The 17,259-nt window shown below is 36.4% G+C and overlaps 1 protein-coding gene across 2 annotated transcripts in view; it reads right to left on the bottom strand.

Annotated features, from left to right (window-relative positions):
- Window positions 1–17,259, bottom strand: part of LOC149799976 (uncharacterized) — a 38,965-nt gene that overhangs the window by 13,793 nt on the left and 7,913 nt on the right. For both annotated transcript variants that reach the window (XM_089959503.1, XM_089959502.1), the window contains exons 2-3: window positions 3,630–3,680; window positions 3,277–3,306 (exon numbers count right to left, since the gene is read on the bottom strand). In XM_089959503.1, coding sequence (XP_089815629.1) covers window positions 3,277–3,306; window positions 3,630–3,680 — 81 coding nt within the window. The remainder of the gene's footprint in view (window positions 1–3,276; window positions 3,307–3,629; window positions 3,681–17,259) is intronic.

Below are 17,259 nucleotides of genomic sequence, written 5' to 3'. Positions count from 1 at the left end.
ACGAATACCAGTATAAAATATACAAATCGATACACACAAGACTTTTGAATTACTAAATATTGCTATGACTGACAACAGCTGTACACATCGTTCTTCTTAGTGCAAATCGTTACAATATTTTCTTTATTGATAAGCTATTATGTGCAATATACCGCAAATGAAAAACGATCACCAAAATCATATTGCAAATCAATAAAACCGTATAACAATAATTTTTAACGGTAAAAGATAACATATGATATAGTCCATTGTATTGTACATACGAACCTTCAAAAAAAGCTTTCCAGTGTATCCCTAATTGTTTTTAAGCATACACAGCTCAGAACTTTGTCGCATTTTATACTGAACTTAGGTGGGATTTTTAAATGCTATGAGAAACTAACGTTAAACCCCCAAAGTGATTTTACATATTTGCATGTACTGTTGTTAATTGCACAAATACTAAAGAGGATATTACGTTCTCACTCGTGTTCCATAAGTAATGTTTGTTTCATAAATCAGCTTAATGGTGTGTTCCAAGAACCGCCGTCATTTATTTTGTTGAACGTTTGAATGTGTCATTGTTGTAAATTGTTTCCTTTTACATTTTTATTTATTAACATCTGCTTTGTATGTGGGGAATCGTTTCACTTGATGTCAGTTTCACCATAGTCAGCTTCAATGGTCATCCAAATATAGCTTCATTTATTAGTTTGTTTTTCCTTATTTTAGGTTTATTTTATTCGCATCAGACAGAGTTTATTTGTTTCTTGTAATCTTTGTTTGTAATATTAGAATATTGATAATTTTCCTTGTTTTGAATCATATTATATCACAACCATCCTTGTTGTATTTTACCCTTATTTTTGCTTTGTTTAGACATCATTTACTTTGTTTGAATCTCAACTTCGGCGGCAGAAAACTTATATGCATAAAAGATGCAAATTTGCTGTGTCTTTTCATAGGAAATTTATGATGTGTAGTGATGTAAACACATAGTAAATTAAACATATGTATCGTGTTGCTGAAGCCAGAATCATTCTTCAGTTTCTATCGGTAAGGACAATTCTACTTATTTATGAAGTTTTCAGTCCAGCAATTTCAAGATAGTTTTCTCAATCTGGATTCATCTCTCTTCCATCTCTCCTTCTCACCCCCATCCTTTCTCGACCACTAGAAGGCAGAACAAACTCATGCACACAAAACATAAAAACACATAACTTCCTATTGCAAAACCCCACTGTATATCGTGAACGGGAATGAACTGTTCGCTAGTTGTCACGTGTTTCAGATATCATAGTATATGTCATGCTGAAGGGTTGACCTAGTTTATGTCGACTTGAATGCAAAAGGGAACACACCACTTCATACAATATGACATCATCGTAGACAAATGACATCAAGAAATGAATCTCAGAATACATATGCGTATTACCTACAACTGTACTTGCTCAGTTTTATATTTTCTTTCAATTTCACTCTCATAAACGTATTCACACACACACACACACACACACACACACACACATGTGTATGTGTGTGTGTGTGTGCAAAGATATAGCTACATTTTTGTACCTCACTTATCTTTCTTCGTGGTCCTCGAGTGGCTGAGTGGTCTAAAGCGCTCTCCGTTACGGATCACCGCCATCTCACCTGTCTGCGTGGGTTCGAGTCTCGGATTCGGCCCATGTGGGTACGAGAGAAAGCTTGCCAGTGCTTCTCGTGGGTCGGTGGTTCTTTCCTGGGTTTTCCCGGGTTCTTCCCCCACCATCAATACTGGTCGCGATGTATAGCCTATTGTGTGCTGAAAAATGGCGTAAAACCCTACAACAATAACACCACCAACAACCTTTCTGATATCCCTGACTCACGAAGTAAATAAAGTCTGCAGGACTGTTAACTTTTTGAGTGATTAGGTAATTTACGCTTCGATAAATACACATATGTGATCAATTAATCCTTGTAAGTCCATTTTTCTTCCTTTTTGTCATCATATCTGCGGATTTTATTTTAAAAGCTTATTGTTTTCGGTAGTTCGTAGGTTTATTTCATTATCCTTTTCACTGCGCAAGAATTCAAATGTCGACTCATATAGCAATAAAGCAGGGCCAGTGAGGGGGTATTTTTCGCCCTAGGACAACCTTCCACCTTGCCCACCTCTTCTCGGGGGTGGGTGGGCATTGCTTATTTTAAAATATTCACTATTATGAATACACGTTCGGCTTAATAATTTATTAATTTGATTATTTAGTCTACATATCTAATTATAATACATGCATAATCTGACAGTGTACAGAGCAGTACAATGAGACTGATTATCTTCAATCAGCGTCCCGTAATTTTTGGTGATCAAACGGCGGTCGCCTAGTTCGTCTGTTGTGTTGTTGTTGTTGTTGTTTTTTTGTAGGGTTTAACGCCATTTTTCAGCACACGATAGGCTATACATGGCGCCCAGTATTAATGGTGGAGGAAGAACCCGGGAAAACCCCGGAAAGAACCACCGACCAACGAGAAGCTACTGGCAAGCTTTCTCACATACGTACATTGGTCGAATTGGAGACTAGAACCCACGTAGACAGAGGTGAGATGGCAGTGATTCGTAACGGAGAGCGCTTTAGACCACTCGGCTACGCGGGGCCCCCTCATCTATTGTTTAAAACCCGCCCTGATTATAGTTGAGTGTTAGAGCGAGTGATTACAGCAGGGCGATAGAGAGCGACCAAGAGCCCAGGAGTAAGAAACACCCGGACCTCTCCTAGTTCTGGTTCAAACAAAATTTGTCTTTTTTAACATTACAGGTCTGGGCCCCGGGCTATATATTACTGCCCTCCTCCCCCACTTCTTTTCGGCCCAGCATGCCAGTGATCTACGGAATTTGCTATGGTCATCTTTTATTTTATTATTTGGCTGTTGTTGCTTAAGCAAGAATGTACCTTGTTTAACATCGAGCGCTTTTAATCATCGACTTGCAAATTTTATCGGAAATAACGGAGGTGGGTAGAATGGGGCTTCGTGTTGTTATTATTATGATGTAAGGCGTTGTTATAGATAAAGATTCCCATACAATGACCTGGAAACTGGGAACCAAACACAATCCGCATAACTTAACGATGTATAAAAATTACAGAGCAGTATAATGAGACCGATTATCTCCAATCAGGTTGCAGAAAGCTTGGTCGATGCATATATATATATATATATATATATATATATATATATATATATATATATATATATGCCAGCTCGATGATTTTTCAAGGCTCTCATCATGTTATATCATCATGTTATATTATATACCTTTCTTGGCTGATCCAGGTTTCGTTGCAGCTGAAAAAAGAACGAACAGCGAAATGAGGTCGAATTTAAATTATCGATAATACGATTCAAGGACTGATAAACGGACAAAATATCTATGACGCTTTAGGTACAAATATGAGAAAATAGATTAAAAAAAGGTCGAATTTGCCATTATCGCACAAAACACGCTAATTAGTAGTTAATTTAAACATTATGTCCAAGAACAGTCAAAAGAGTATTTCGAAATCAAAGTGAATTAGTCTGTATATTCAAATAGTAGTCTAGAAGTAATAATTATTTTGTGAATACACGCAGAGAGAGAGAGAGAGAGAGAGAGAGAGAGAGAAGCCTACATGAGATTGGGCCGTTTGGTTTATTCTGTCTAGCAGCATCTTTGAGCTGTTCTGAAAAAGAGGGAAATGGTCATGAAAGCTTCTCATCATATTGTAAATATCCGACGTTTCTATTAAGCAGGCCAGGCCTGTTTTCATTATTTTCAGCATTTAAGTTCATAAAATATTTTGGACATATTTTTATTTGCAATGTAGTTCTTACAATGAGTACAATATTATTCTTGGCATTATTAATACAAATCACTTGCCATGAATTGATTATGTTACTGTGGTAACGACAAAAGTATGTCCAATAAGTAGCAGACATTTCAAACTGAAGAACGTCATTTGGAGACAAGGAAGTGTATGAACGAATTCACTTTTTTTAAAAATTTGAATACTTTGTTCCCTGTTGTCTTTCTACTGATATATTATCTCAGAATTCTGAGAACTTACTCGAAATCGTGGCTATCTTGATAAATAATTTTCATCTGCATGGGCAATTCAGTGTTACAAATCGTGACTACTATTGTTTCGCATGGGCAATTCAGTGTTACAAATCGTGACTACTATTGTTTCGCATGGGCAATTCAGTGTTACAAATCGTGACTACTATTGTTTCGCATGGGCAATTCAGTGTTACAAATCGTGACTACTATTGTTTCTAACATTTTTCATTTTTGATCATATATTGATACTTCTCGAGAATTCGTCGATTTCAAATAGCATTGCAATAATTGAAGCACGATACATGACATGACTAATAATGCCATGCTAATGTATAAGGAAAATATTTTATTTATACAGTTGGGATCTGGTTTGTTGTCATTGGTGCTAGGATCCCCTTTGAGAAAACTTTGCATGTTACTGAAAAGCAAATTTCGCCTTCCTTTGCTTTGCCAGTTTATTTGCCACAAAGCAAGAATATGTTTTAAAATGCTTGATGAATGTCATTCCAACTGTCTGTCCTTCAAACGTTTGTCCCGAACAAAACTACTTCCACACCGAAGCTGTATCATAGATACGAACATTCACAATCATTTGGGTATCAAATCTGTCATCTAGTATGATTATAACTTATTCGTTAGTTGGTGCAGACGGAAATCAATTACAGTACGATTCAAGGACTGATAAACGGACAAAATATCTATGACGCTTTTGGTACAAATAAGAGAAAATAGATTAAAAAATTTCTGAAACTCTCGTCCTTATCTAAGTAAAGGGAGAAACACGAATAATGTTATCAAGAGCATACTGCTGCTTTATGTTGAGTCGATATTAGAAAATGTTAAGGCAGCATCAATGACTATACATATATTGTACAGGAGCAGCAGAGAGGGTGAACAGACCATAGAATTCCGACAAAATAAATAAAACAAACAAATAAATCATCTCGTAGAAAGGTCCAGATTTTACAAATGAACTTTCCTTGAGATGTTTATTTTTGCAATGACCGATTGTGCTAATAAAACCTCAGTTCGAAATAGTAGCTGAAAAAATAAAGTACTCTACGTGTTTATTTATTTCTTGTTTATTTTTTTGACGACCAACGTTGGTAGGTACCCTCTCTGCTGCTATTAATTTACCACCATACCAAGTTTGATGAATATTTTTCAACTCGTTCTCGCTGTCGTTTTTCCTCATCTGTTTCATCTTCATCTGAATCTTCGGAATTTGTTCTATGTTTCAAGTAATATTCAAGTTCTGATGGTGGTTTTTCTATTTTGGGATTTATGTTCTTTCTGTGTTTATAATATATCATCAAACTTCGATATCGATCTCCACCGCAATTTTTACAAATCTGATATAATCCTCTAACGCCGTTGTTACATCCAACACATCTTCGTGGACCAGCATGAGGGTTTTTCTTTATAAGATAATTATGTTTCTTGCAATATTCTCCACGGCACCTTTTGTTGCATTTATCTGTTGTTCCTTGACGTAACCACGCACAGTTGTTCATTATATTAATGATATCTATTTAATTCAATTTAATTTTATCATCACCCCTGTTACCCAAATATTTTATCAATACCCACACGATATCTTGTTCTTGGATCATGTAAATTTATTGTTATAAATCCATGCGGGGTAGCTTGCGCTCGTGAGAAGAAATTTTTGAATTTAATTATATCCATGTCACCACCACACCAAGTTTGATGAATATTTCGCAACGTGTGTGTGTCTACGCCATTAAACACAACTAAAATGTTGCAGTTGTCTCTGATCACTTTTGGTATTTGTGTATATCGTTGAGTAACATAGATCACGTCTGTATTTTTATGTCTCCCTCGGGAAAATATTCTGGCTGGATTTGATTGTTTATCTAGCATCACATCGTCGTATACAACTAAATTATTAATAAATCCGTCTATGGAATCTACGGATGGTGCTTCATCAATATCGGTTATAAACTCTATAACATCAGTATCTTCATCCAGTAATCGTGCGTTTTCATTGAAATCTTTAAGTACATCATAACATCGTTGATCATCAACGGATGGTGCTACTAAATACAACTTATCCCATTTCAACCATCTCATTATCAGATTAAGTAATAATTGCGTCTTACCCGATCCAGATGGTCCTATGATAATCATTCTGATGGAGTTCGGTAGCGCAGGATGATGCTTAACTGGCTCTCGTTGCCGAGTTGCTGAGAAATCAATTATATCCATATATATTATAACATGAATTTATATTGCTTACGCTGTAAAGTTAAAACTCCAACTATTGATTTAGCTACAGTTACAACAAAAAATAAAAAAATAGCGTACGGTGGAAAATGTTCTATATGCGGTAGAAAGAAATTTTCGTTTTTACCTAATAAGCGCGGCGGTGATATTGCTAATTTGATGTCAAAGTTTCCAGGTGCTCCATGGGCTAAATACAGCGGAGAAAAACATCTACCGGGATATAATTATTGCGGTCCTGGTACTCGACTTGATATCAGGCTCGATAATCAAGATCAACCAAAACCAGGCGAGGAACCAATAAATGCTATTGATCGAGCTTGTCATGCTCATGATGTAGCTTATAAAAGTCAAAATCTACAAGATAGGCATATTGCAGATGTAAAATTAATTCATTCATTAAATTCTATAAAAAATAAAAATATTAGAGAATCATTAGCTAATTGGTTAGTAAGATCCTCGATGAAAGGTAAATTAGCGATTGGGGCTGGTAATTAATAATGGAATCAATTTATTATTCGCCGAGAGGATACTGGAGAGGCAAAGCAGCAATTGGTAAACTCGCTGATGCAGCATCGGTTAAACATTCTACTGCTAAAACGTGGTTATCTAAACAAGCAATATGGCAAATTTATCTACCACGTCCTAAACAAATTCAGTACTCGTATTTCGATGTCAGTGTTCCTAATGAAGTTCATCAAGCTGATATTCTGTTTTTACCGCATGATACTGTGCGTGGAAAAACGTACAAGTACGCGTTAACCGTAGTTGATATTGCAAGTAGATATAAAGAAGCAGAGCCGCTATCGGCGAAAACATCATCTGAAGTAGCCGATGCGTTTGAACGAATTTATCAACGAGGTGGTCTACGATGGCCGCAGCTACTACAGGTTGATCCTGGCAAGGAATTTCTTGGTCCAGTATCATCGTTGATGAAACAACATAATACCAAAATACGACGAGGTCATACTGCAATTCATCGTGATCAAGCAATTGTTGAGCGATTTAATCGAACACTTGCTGAACGGTTATTTGGATATCAATACGCGAGGGAATTTATTCAGGATAAGAGATCTCGTGAATGGGTTGCAAGATTACCAATCCTGATAGCTGCATTAAATAATGAGATCACACGAACAACCAACATGAAACCCATTAGCGCGGTCACAAAAAAAAATATACCAACACAACGGAAAGATGCTGGAAAACAAAAAATATTAGGTGATGTTACAGTCAGATATTTATATGAGCCTGGTGAACTTGAAGGTGGTAGCGCGAGAGCAACTGATCCTATTTGGAGTGTTACCACACACAAAATATCTACCGTGACAAGATCCACTGGAAGAAATGTAGGCGTTTCCAGACCTGCAATCTACAGATTAGATTCTGCTGCTCCTCAACGTGGATTTACACGTGAACAACTACAAATAATTCCCGCGGATACACAACTACCGCCGCGATCACTTCGGTGATTTCGATCACTTAACTAGCGCCAGGGTGCCTGCACCCCGACGTCGATTACACTCAAGACAGGTTAACATGGTATTTTCTCGTGTATGACCGCGACTATTATCTTTTCTATCTACGGTAAATTGTCTTGAATCATTACTCGAATACCGCCATAACATTATACAATTACAACATGCGCAATGATTGTTCTGCTGCTGTTTTAACTCAATAATAAATTCAACATCAAGATCAAAGTCGCGTTTATTTTTTTTGTCAGATTGTTTGTATCCGATTAATTTTTTTCTTATTATATCATCATCGATGATGTTAAATTTATCAACGATTTCAGGAATTATGATTCTACGTAATTGAGATATATTTCTGACCCTCGATACCGCTAAATAAACTAAATTTGACCACTCGATGCGATCGTCTACAATCCAGACTCGTGTGTCAGAAATAGTTAATCCCTGTGACGAGTGGATCGTCATAGCGTATCCCAACACCCATGGAGATTTGTCAGCGTGTAATGCATCTTCGACTACACTGATATCAACGGCGACAATATCATTTAATACGAGATTCTGTTTCCTTGACTCTGTCAAGGGTCCTGGAATATCAACATTAATATTCTGTTTTCGTGTATCTAATGGTCTGTAACACAACGGAACGGGTAGTTCTGAATATTGTTCTTTATGCAGTTGAAATAACTGCGGCTGTAAAGCGTCTCTGATTATTTTTCTACTTGCTACGATTAAATCGTTGGGTCTCCATGAGTTCAAAAAATCACTCATTGATGTCTCTGAGATCACTCCACGTAATATTTCACACTGAATTTTGTTTGATTGTAATCTGATTAATTTTTTAAATTCCTTCAGATTTGCATCAAGAGCTCTATGATCATCATCTATTTCTTCGTAATAATCAACGAAATTTTTTAACCAATCATGTGGAGATGGTCTAACAAAGGGCGGAGGTTGACCATGATCGCCACACATTATTATGGCGGTATTTTTCGTCAACAACCAATCAAGAAACGTTTTTAATGTATCTAATGACACCGTGCATATCTCGTCCCAAATAATTATTTTAGGTATACATTTTTCTCCCATCCGTTCAGGAGTCCATGTATCCTCGCGCCACCGAAAGAAACTATGATACGTACACGATTGTACTTGCCGCTGTTTCATCTCACGTGCAAGTCTATGTGTGGGTGTCAGCACGATTATATCTGAATTTCTAAAAACATTAATCGTTCGAGTTGTTTTGCCGCATCCACCAGGTCCATTGAGATATACTGTCTTATATCTAGTTATTGGATCACTCAACGATGGTGCCTTCGACATTTCTGATATTTTATTACCCTCACGATAAACATCTCTCACTGGAACATCTGCTGATTCTACATAATTGTGTAATAGTTCCTTTTTTATTCTCCACGAACCCCATCGTTCATCATTACTTGTAAATTTCATAACAGGTTCTAAATATTTACTTGAAATATAAAACGAATCTGTTGCGACTCTGACTGCGGCCTCAGGAAATCTATTAATCATCGATAATAAATTTATGGAAACATAAGCCAACATGGAAGATCTTAGATGAGTATATTGCGGGGATACGTCATTTATGTAACTAACGATCGTACCTAATTTTGTTCCGTCGGATAAATAAACACTCTCTCGATTTACAAATGTATTTTTCGCCGTTGTATCAGCGATTATAAAATCGTACTCGGCATCATCTAGAATTAATCGTGCGTGATGTCTTTTATAATCATATGCACCACCTTGAGTAAATTTACCTATAATTTTTCTACCGAGATCTTTTGCGGTTTTGAGTTTATTAGGAATATCATCCTTAAACTCGCTAATAACTTCAGAATCTGACATGGGCAACCAAACTTTGGTCTGTGCATGATATGATATAATTGCCTCACTGACCACCAACGATGTCAGTATCGCACAATCTAGCATATATCGCAACAAAACTATAGGTGCCCAACGTTTTTCACAAAAATGTCTGCCAAACCAAACATAACAAATCTTGTGAAGATTTTCGTTAAACTCGAACGATTCAATACAGGCGAATCCAGTCAGATCAAAATCAGGTAATGGTCCATTAATTGCCACTCGCGTCATCTCGTTTGTTGGGTGACCAAATCTTTCAAAGTACGTAGAACAATCTCCGTATCCCAGAAAACTTCCTGGATAACATGCAACCATATCAACCGAAATAACATCATTGTAATTGTATTTGGTATTCCATAATCCGCCATGTCCATATTCGACGCAACTTGCGCGTACGTCCTCGAGTAAATCAAATCGTGTTGGTTTCCATGAATTTCGTTCTCTGGCGAAATGAGCCGCAACAGATGGAACGGTAAAACAATTAGTTAGTAATTTGTCAGTATTTTCCACGTGCTTGCACTGTAAAAACGTCGCAAGATTTTTCATCTCGTCATGGAGGGATTCTGTGCGATATATTTCACCGTTCGGTTTGACAAACTGATCAAATTCACCCTCCTCATTACTTTTGAATAACCATACCGATACAGGATCGGTTTTACTTATTTCGTTGATAAAATCAAACATACTATCTGTGGGGTAAAATCTAACAGTTCGATCACGTGGAAATATTGTTACCGCGTTAGTCCATGCGTGCGCGTTATGATCGATAATATTTATTGGAGCTCCCTTCGATTTATATTTCGACTGGTACAGTACTTCTCCCGTTATTGTCGCCACAGTTATTGGAAATTTTAATATTTTTCCTAACTCAGCAACATCTTTTATTGTAGCACCGGTATCCTTAACTGAATCAGCCCACGAGTTTATTTTTTCACGCCTTAAATCAGTTAATCCATTTCCACGCATCGCGTTTGTAAAGTGTTCTATTACTCGTTCAGCCACACAATTTAACCTTGAAAATTTCATCGGCGCTAGTTTATCAACGTTAGGTTTTTTATTTATCTCATAGATTCCATAAATAACCGCCGTTACAGGATATGCTCGCTCATAATACGGTTTGTCAATACCAGTCAATAGACCCGGTCTGGAATTTTTACTTAATATGATAGTTTTATTATTGCCAAGGACAGGATCATATTTGTCACGGATAATCCAACTATCTGTTTCTGTTAATACAATAAATTTTACTCTGAAGAAATATTTTTGATTGCCCTCGTATTCAGCGATGTAGTTAATGATAGTTGCCGCTCGCTTGTCATTCATTGTGGCGTCCGTGACAGTGTTGCGTATAATCTTGAACGTTGACCATGTATGAGATGCACCATCCGTGTAAAATTCTTTCTTAGCGTCATGAATTTTCGAGATCAAACTTTTATTTTTCGGATCAACCAGATCTCGTACTGGCAAGTCAGAAGATAATCTGTCAAGGTTGAATTTATACTTAACAGGCCTAGTTTGGGATAATCTCTCAAACTCGTTCATATAATTAAAACAAATATTTAAATAAAGAAAATTATATATATATATATACAATGTCCCAATGTAGATGGTTGATGATCGGCTCAGTAAATCGATGCAACAAATCCTGTAGAAAGGAATTTTGTTGGATGCACTCACAAAACATACGACGAGGAAGTCTAGGACCAATACCATGTCTACGGTGTGGTATTGGAGTGCGAGGAAAGACAGAATTATGTGGAAAGTGTGGCGGGAAACGGTTCAGAGAGCTTAAAAGATATTATGACAAAAAAAATAATAGCGGTGAAAACGCTATAAAATCCGTGAAGGATTATATATCAAGATTTCAGACAAACAATGATTTAAACATATAATATTATTATAATGGAGCAAAATATATTTGTCCCACATCCTGTCATAACAAACTATGAATCAAATATTAATGGTATCATCAGGCACCGCAAGTTAAAAAAACCAGTTGGCGTTGTTTCTAATACTGGCTATCTAAGGTTCACATGCGAGGGGGGGAAGAAACATTATTTGTGTCATAGATTTACATACGAGTGTCACAAGGGTTTGATCAATGATGGTCTTGTTATTGATCATATTGACGGGGACACTCAAAACAATAATTTATCCAACCTTCGTGTTGTCACATACAGCGAGAATAATACACGTGGAAATACAGGAAGATATAAGACAATCGGAAAGAGGGCGGTAATTTCTACAAACATAGAAACCGGCAAAAAAATTATGTTTCAGTCTATGAACGCGGCTGCGACATATTTTGATATTAACTCGCGTGTGGTAAAATACGTCGCAGATAATATAACCAGATCTACTTTCTCGAAAAAATATAAACAGAAAATTACATTTCAGTATCAATAACTATCATCACCACATTATTAACTATCATCACCACATTATTAACTATCATCATCACATTATTAACTATCATCATCACATTATTAACTATCATCACCACATTGAATTAATTTTTTTAATTTATGTCACAGAGGTCCTCCATACACTACTGAATTTTTGATTACATAAGGGAGATTACTTTGTAATATATAGTTTTCTTCGTAGATGGTTGGTTTTTTATGATCGTAATTAGTCAGTTTAACTAATTACATCGTAACTAATTACATCGTAACTAATTACTCGTAGAAGTATTATTTATGTTTTTTAAATATTTTCCCATCATACAACACATGATAATATTATTGATCCGTAGGAAGCTGTGTGTAAACAGAAACCGTTACTCATTGTAATTGACCTGCAGTTGTGCATTAATGCTACTGTTATTATTGATTTTCGGTCTGCTTAGGAACCAGCTACAAATACAGAAACTGTTATAAATACAGAAACTGTTATTATCCAGAAACCGCTACAAATACAGAAACTGTTAAATACAGAAACCGTTATTATTCAGAAACCGCTGTTTACTGTAAATATTGGTTCCTTAGCTATATAGCTAGCTATATATTAACTTCCGAAACATATGTTCGTAACAATGTTTGATAGCTCGATCAGTATGGTATTGGACTGTGACGCTCGCGGTCCAGGATCGAATCCCCATGGCTGACAATTTGTCGGTGGTGCGCATAATTGCGATTTTTATAATAGTGGGGGGAACCGCAAGAACCCCTCCGCTCAGCAAATTCACAAACCACAATATTGACTTGTGGTTGATACCTATTTTCGTATCACCCACTGGATTAATTATTGTGGGTGTGATTTTGCTGAGCGTACATGTTTGTACTGTCCTTAGTTAAGTTATATGTTTGTACTTCATTCATAATCTGAGCTCGCTAATACACTCGATAGGGGCTCTCTTCATTCATTGTATATAACCATTTCATTGTATATATCCATCCTTAGTTAAGTTATATGTTTGTGCCGTCCAAGTATAATCTGAGCTCGCTAATACACTCGATAGGGGCTCTTCATTCATTGTATATATGTTATATGTATATCCTCTAAACTTGGTAGATTGCGGTGGCAAGCTACGAGTTTAATGAGGACTGTGCTGTCCTTAGTTAGTTATATGTTATATGTATATCCTCTAAGCTTGGTAGATTGCGGTGGCAAGCTACGAGTTTAATGAGGGTTGTGCTGTCCCCCCTCTTGGGCCTCTAGACCGTTGTTTGGCGGGTTAGGGGCTCTCGTAGAGGGAATATTTGCCTAATGAACTTGGTAGATTGCGGTGGCAAGCTACGAGTTCTTGGCTGTGCTGTCCCTGAAACATCCCGACGAACTCGCTAATACACTCGATAGGTGTTCTAGGGATATTTTTTTTATTTTAAAGATTTATATATTATATAATGAACCATGAAAATATCAATGATGTAATTGTCGCTATTAAAAAATTAAAAAAAGATGGAATTAATATATCTGATGAACTTAATCCTGAAAAAATAGTTTCTGACTTTGAGATTTTACAAGAACGTAAAACCATGGGGACACACACACTATCATCTGAATACAGGCTCATGAAACGGATTCAATCGGCAATGTTTCAGTCGCTAGCTACCGTAGAAGATGATCATGTGAAGGAGTTCGTTCCTCTTTCTACCGCCGTAGAAAGAATTAAGTCGTTATTATCCCACGAGTATGAGGCAAAGAAAACGATTAGTACTCGCATAAGACTATTAAGAAAAATAATGTCAGAGAGTGAAACGATCCAAGGTAACTTCGTTACTAGTGAAACGATCCAAAGTAGTAATTTTGAAGATGACTGAGATCTTTGATCAGAAATAATATTTCTGAATTTGATGGGTTAGTAATTTGTTTTTTTTACTGAAATTTAACAAATTTGTACAAATTTCTTAATTTTACAAATTATTTATTTCTGAATTAATTTATTTATTTACTGAATTAATTTTTTTTTTACTAAAATCAAGAAAAATGCACAAATTACTTGATTCTGACGGGGTAGTTGGTAGTCAAAATCAAAGAAAAATGCACGAATTACTTGATTTCTGACGGGGTAGTTGGTAGTCAAAATCAGGAAAATTGAGCAATTTCGTTGTATTTTAGTAAAAAAAAAATAAAAATCTCAGTAAAAATAATATTATTAATAAATAAAATTAATTTATAATAAATAAAATTTGTTAGGAACAATTTGACAAGGTTAGAACTTTCTTGATTTTGACGGGGTAGTTGGTAGTCAAAATCAAGTAGTTCGTGCATTTTTATGTTTCTGAGGGGGTAGTTGGTAGTCAAAATCAAGTAGTTCGTGCATTTTTATGTTTCTGACGGGGTAGTTGGTAGTCAAAATCAAGTAATTTGTGCAATTTCAGTAAAATTAATAAATATTATTTTTTTTAAGTTGATCGAATTTGATTCTGATCTCTGTTACAAATGTTCTTCTAACTGTTAAGAAATCCTCGCGTGTAAAACCCTCCTCCACATGAAGATCTACGATAAAGTCTTACGACGGAAGTCCTTACGACTTTACATACAGATTTATTACAAGCTCTTCTTCACGTATGTCAATCAAGCGATTAAGGTGGTCTGTGAGTTTAAAATTGATTCGTGTTAACATATTATTGTGACACCGCAAATACACGGGATTAGTTGGTTCTTGCACGATTAAATTTCCAGGGGGAACTTGTGGTGTGAACGTGTACAGGATGTATCCTTGTTGAGCCTGATTTGATCTTCCGAGATCTATTTGATAGCTGCCATCGATTACGTCACAAACTAGATTGACCGCGACCGTCGGTGTTATATTAACGATCCGCGGGGATACGTGTCTTCCGCCGCCATGTGGATCATTATCATGTCTGAGAACGGTTGGAGGTGGTGCTAGTTTTTTCCACGCATCGAGTATTTTAGGAAAAAACTCATCAATGACATCACTGACAGATTTTCTTAACTCGGTTACACTATACCCGGGGAATTTATAATTCGGTACATCGGCTTCTGTTAATTTATATTTTTCTAACCATTTATATGCATCAAATTTTTTAAATGATCCTAAACTAACCATCGCTTGAACTATTCGGTTATTAAAATATTCCATATCTGATATAAGCTGATTTAATATTTCCACACGCGTGATGATTTTTTCACGCAATAACGCTGATATGTCAAACATATGTTCGTTAAAATATTGATTCAGTTGATCTAGTTGTTTTTTACATTTTTGATTGATTTCCTGAAAATATTCAATAATATCACCTCGATGAAGACCAAAAACATGTCCTGTTTCCCCCTCCCGACTTAGAAAAGTCCATGCCTCCATGGAGTCGTGAAAGAGAAAATGGCTAAATATTAATTTATTTTTAAAAATACGTAGTTTTTCCCCGTATGATGGATTAATTTCATGATATGATTGTCTATCCGTGACATAATCAGACTTTTTCGGTTCTGGTGGTATCGGTGTTATCGGTGGTGATATTTCAGGCCAACCTAGTACGGATCTGATTGAAGATTGATAAATATCAACGGCATAATCAGGCGAGTTTATTTCAACCGTCGAGGACAACGTCGGCTCATGAACGTTTATTGATATTTTTGATTCCTTTCCCGTTATTGATTTTATTCTACGCGCAAATTCCTCACTGATATCTTCAATCTGGTAACTGCCAGTTGGTATTTCAACAACAACCCAGTCAGGTGTTCCATCGGGTTTGTTCTTGTTAGTAAATACAAGCGAATTATTTGCTGGTGTACCATTAAATGATTTTGATCTGATATTTGGCCAGCTGTAATATACTCGTAATTGTGCTAGTGCTATTTCTTTTACTGGAATTGCAATAGGAAAATTAACACTAAATTCAGGATTAGTTGAACTTACCGAGATCATCGTTATCTTTGGCGGAGTTGTGTTGGTCACGATCTGCTGGAGTAATTCTGTCATTATTGATACTTGTATCTTTAATACCTTCATCGTATATTTTGGTCATCATTGAAAATTCGAAATCAGATATAATTCCATCACTGAGACTCGCTGATAACAACGAGGATAATTTCGAGTATGCTACCGTCGCTGTATGTAATTTTATTTTGTAATCGGATAACTTTTCGTTCGTACAAGTACATATTTTTTTTGTGATGATACCAAGCACACCTGCAATAGTTGTTACTGCTGAAATACAAATAGTTACAGCTACTGGTGCCATCGTTGTTAACGCTGATAATATTACACCGGTTCCAGCAACAACAGCGGATACTGAATAAACAATCACATCAACGATAACCAATCGTCGTCGATATTTTTTTACTTTTACTGTATATTGATCAACTTGATCTTTTAGCGCCGCCTGCCATTCACGCGCTTGATTGTATCTGTATTGCGCACCGTTCATATATATTTTTATGCAGTAACCAATTGAGGTGTTTCAGCTACAAATTCCAAACACCACCAGTAAGATGTTGCGGTTAATGTCTTATCATCTGCATCCAGGATAAATATTTCTTCGGTTCCGCTATTTAATACAACAGATACAACCCCGGAAAACCTGTCGGTGGAATGACGCCATGGAAACATTGTAAATATTTTAAATTTTGCAGCACTAAACACAGATAGCCTGTACACGCCAGTGACTGTTGCGGTATATTTGATAGTATTATTTTGCTGCGACCATGTTGCAAATCCCGATGATACCGTGCATACGATGTTTGTAATATGCCCGGGAGTTATTGCAGCTGGAATTTTAATCAAATTTGTTTTACTGACAATCTCAGGAATTCCCGCTACGATGTCTTGCTGTGTTTGTTTGATCGTGTCTAGGTCAGTTTTGATATCAATGAGTTTTATATCAGCGACCAACGGATTACCAAAAAAATCTTCTGCGGTTTCATTAATTTTTCTAAAATTTCTGCGAAGATTTGTGAACGCGTTTACGTGAACATCATATTCGGCCCGTAGCGTGGATAGTTTTCCATCCACGTCGTCGACGTATAGTTTGTTTGCGACGTCGTTGTCAGATTTTGGAGCTGTTACAGCTACTATTTTGTTCCCGCTCATGTTGAGTTCACCTGTCATCGTGTCACCGGTGTTTCTCACGCGATTAGCAACACTTTTTGCAATTTCATCTCTAATGGTTTTAAGTGACATACTTGAATCCC

The sequence above is a fragment of the Sinohyriopsis cumingii genome, chromosome 5 (assembly GCF_028554795.1).
Source record: "Sinohyriopsis cumingii isolate HCF-2022 chromosome 5, ASM2855479v2, whole genome shotgun sequence".
NCBI lineage: Eukaryota > Metazoa > Mollusca > Bivalvia > Unionida > Unionidae > Sinohyriopsis > Sinohyriopsis cumingii.
Note: the sequence above shows the minus strand (reverse complement) of the source record. Positions and strands in the feature narration are given on the sequence as shown.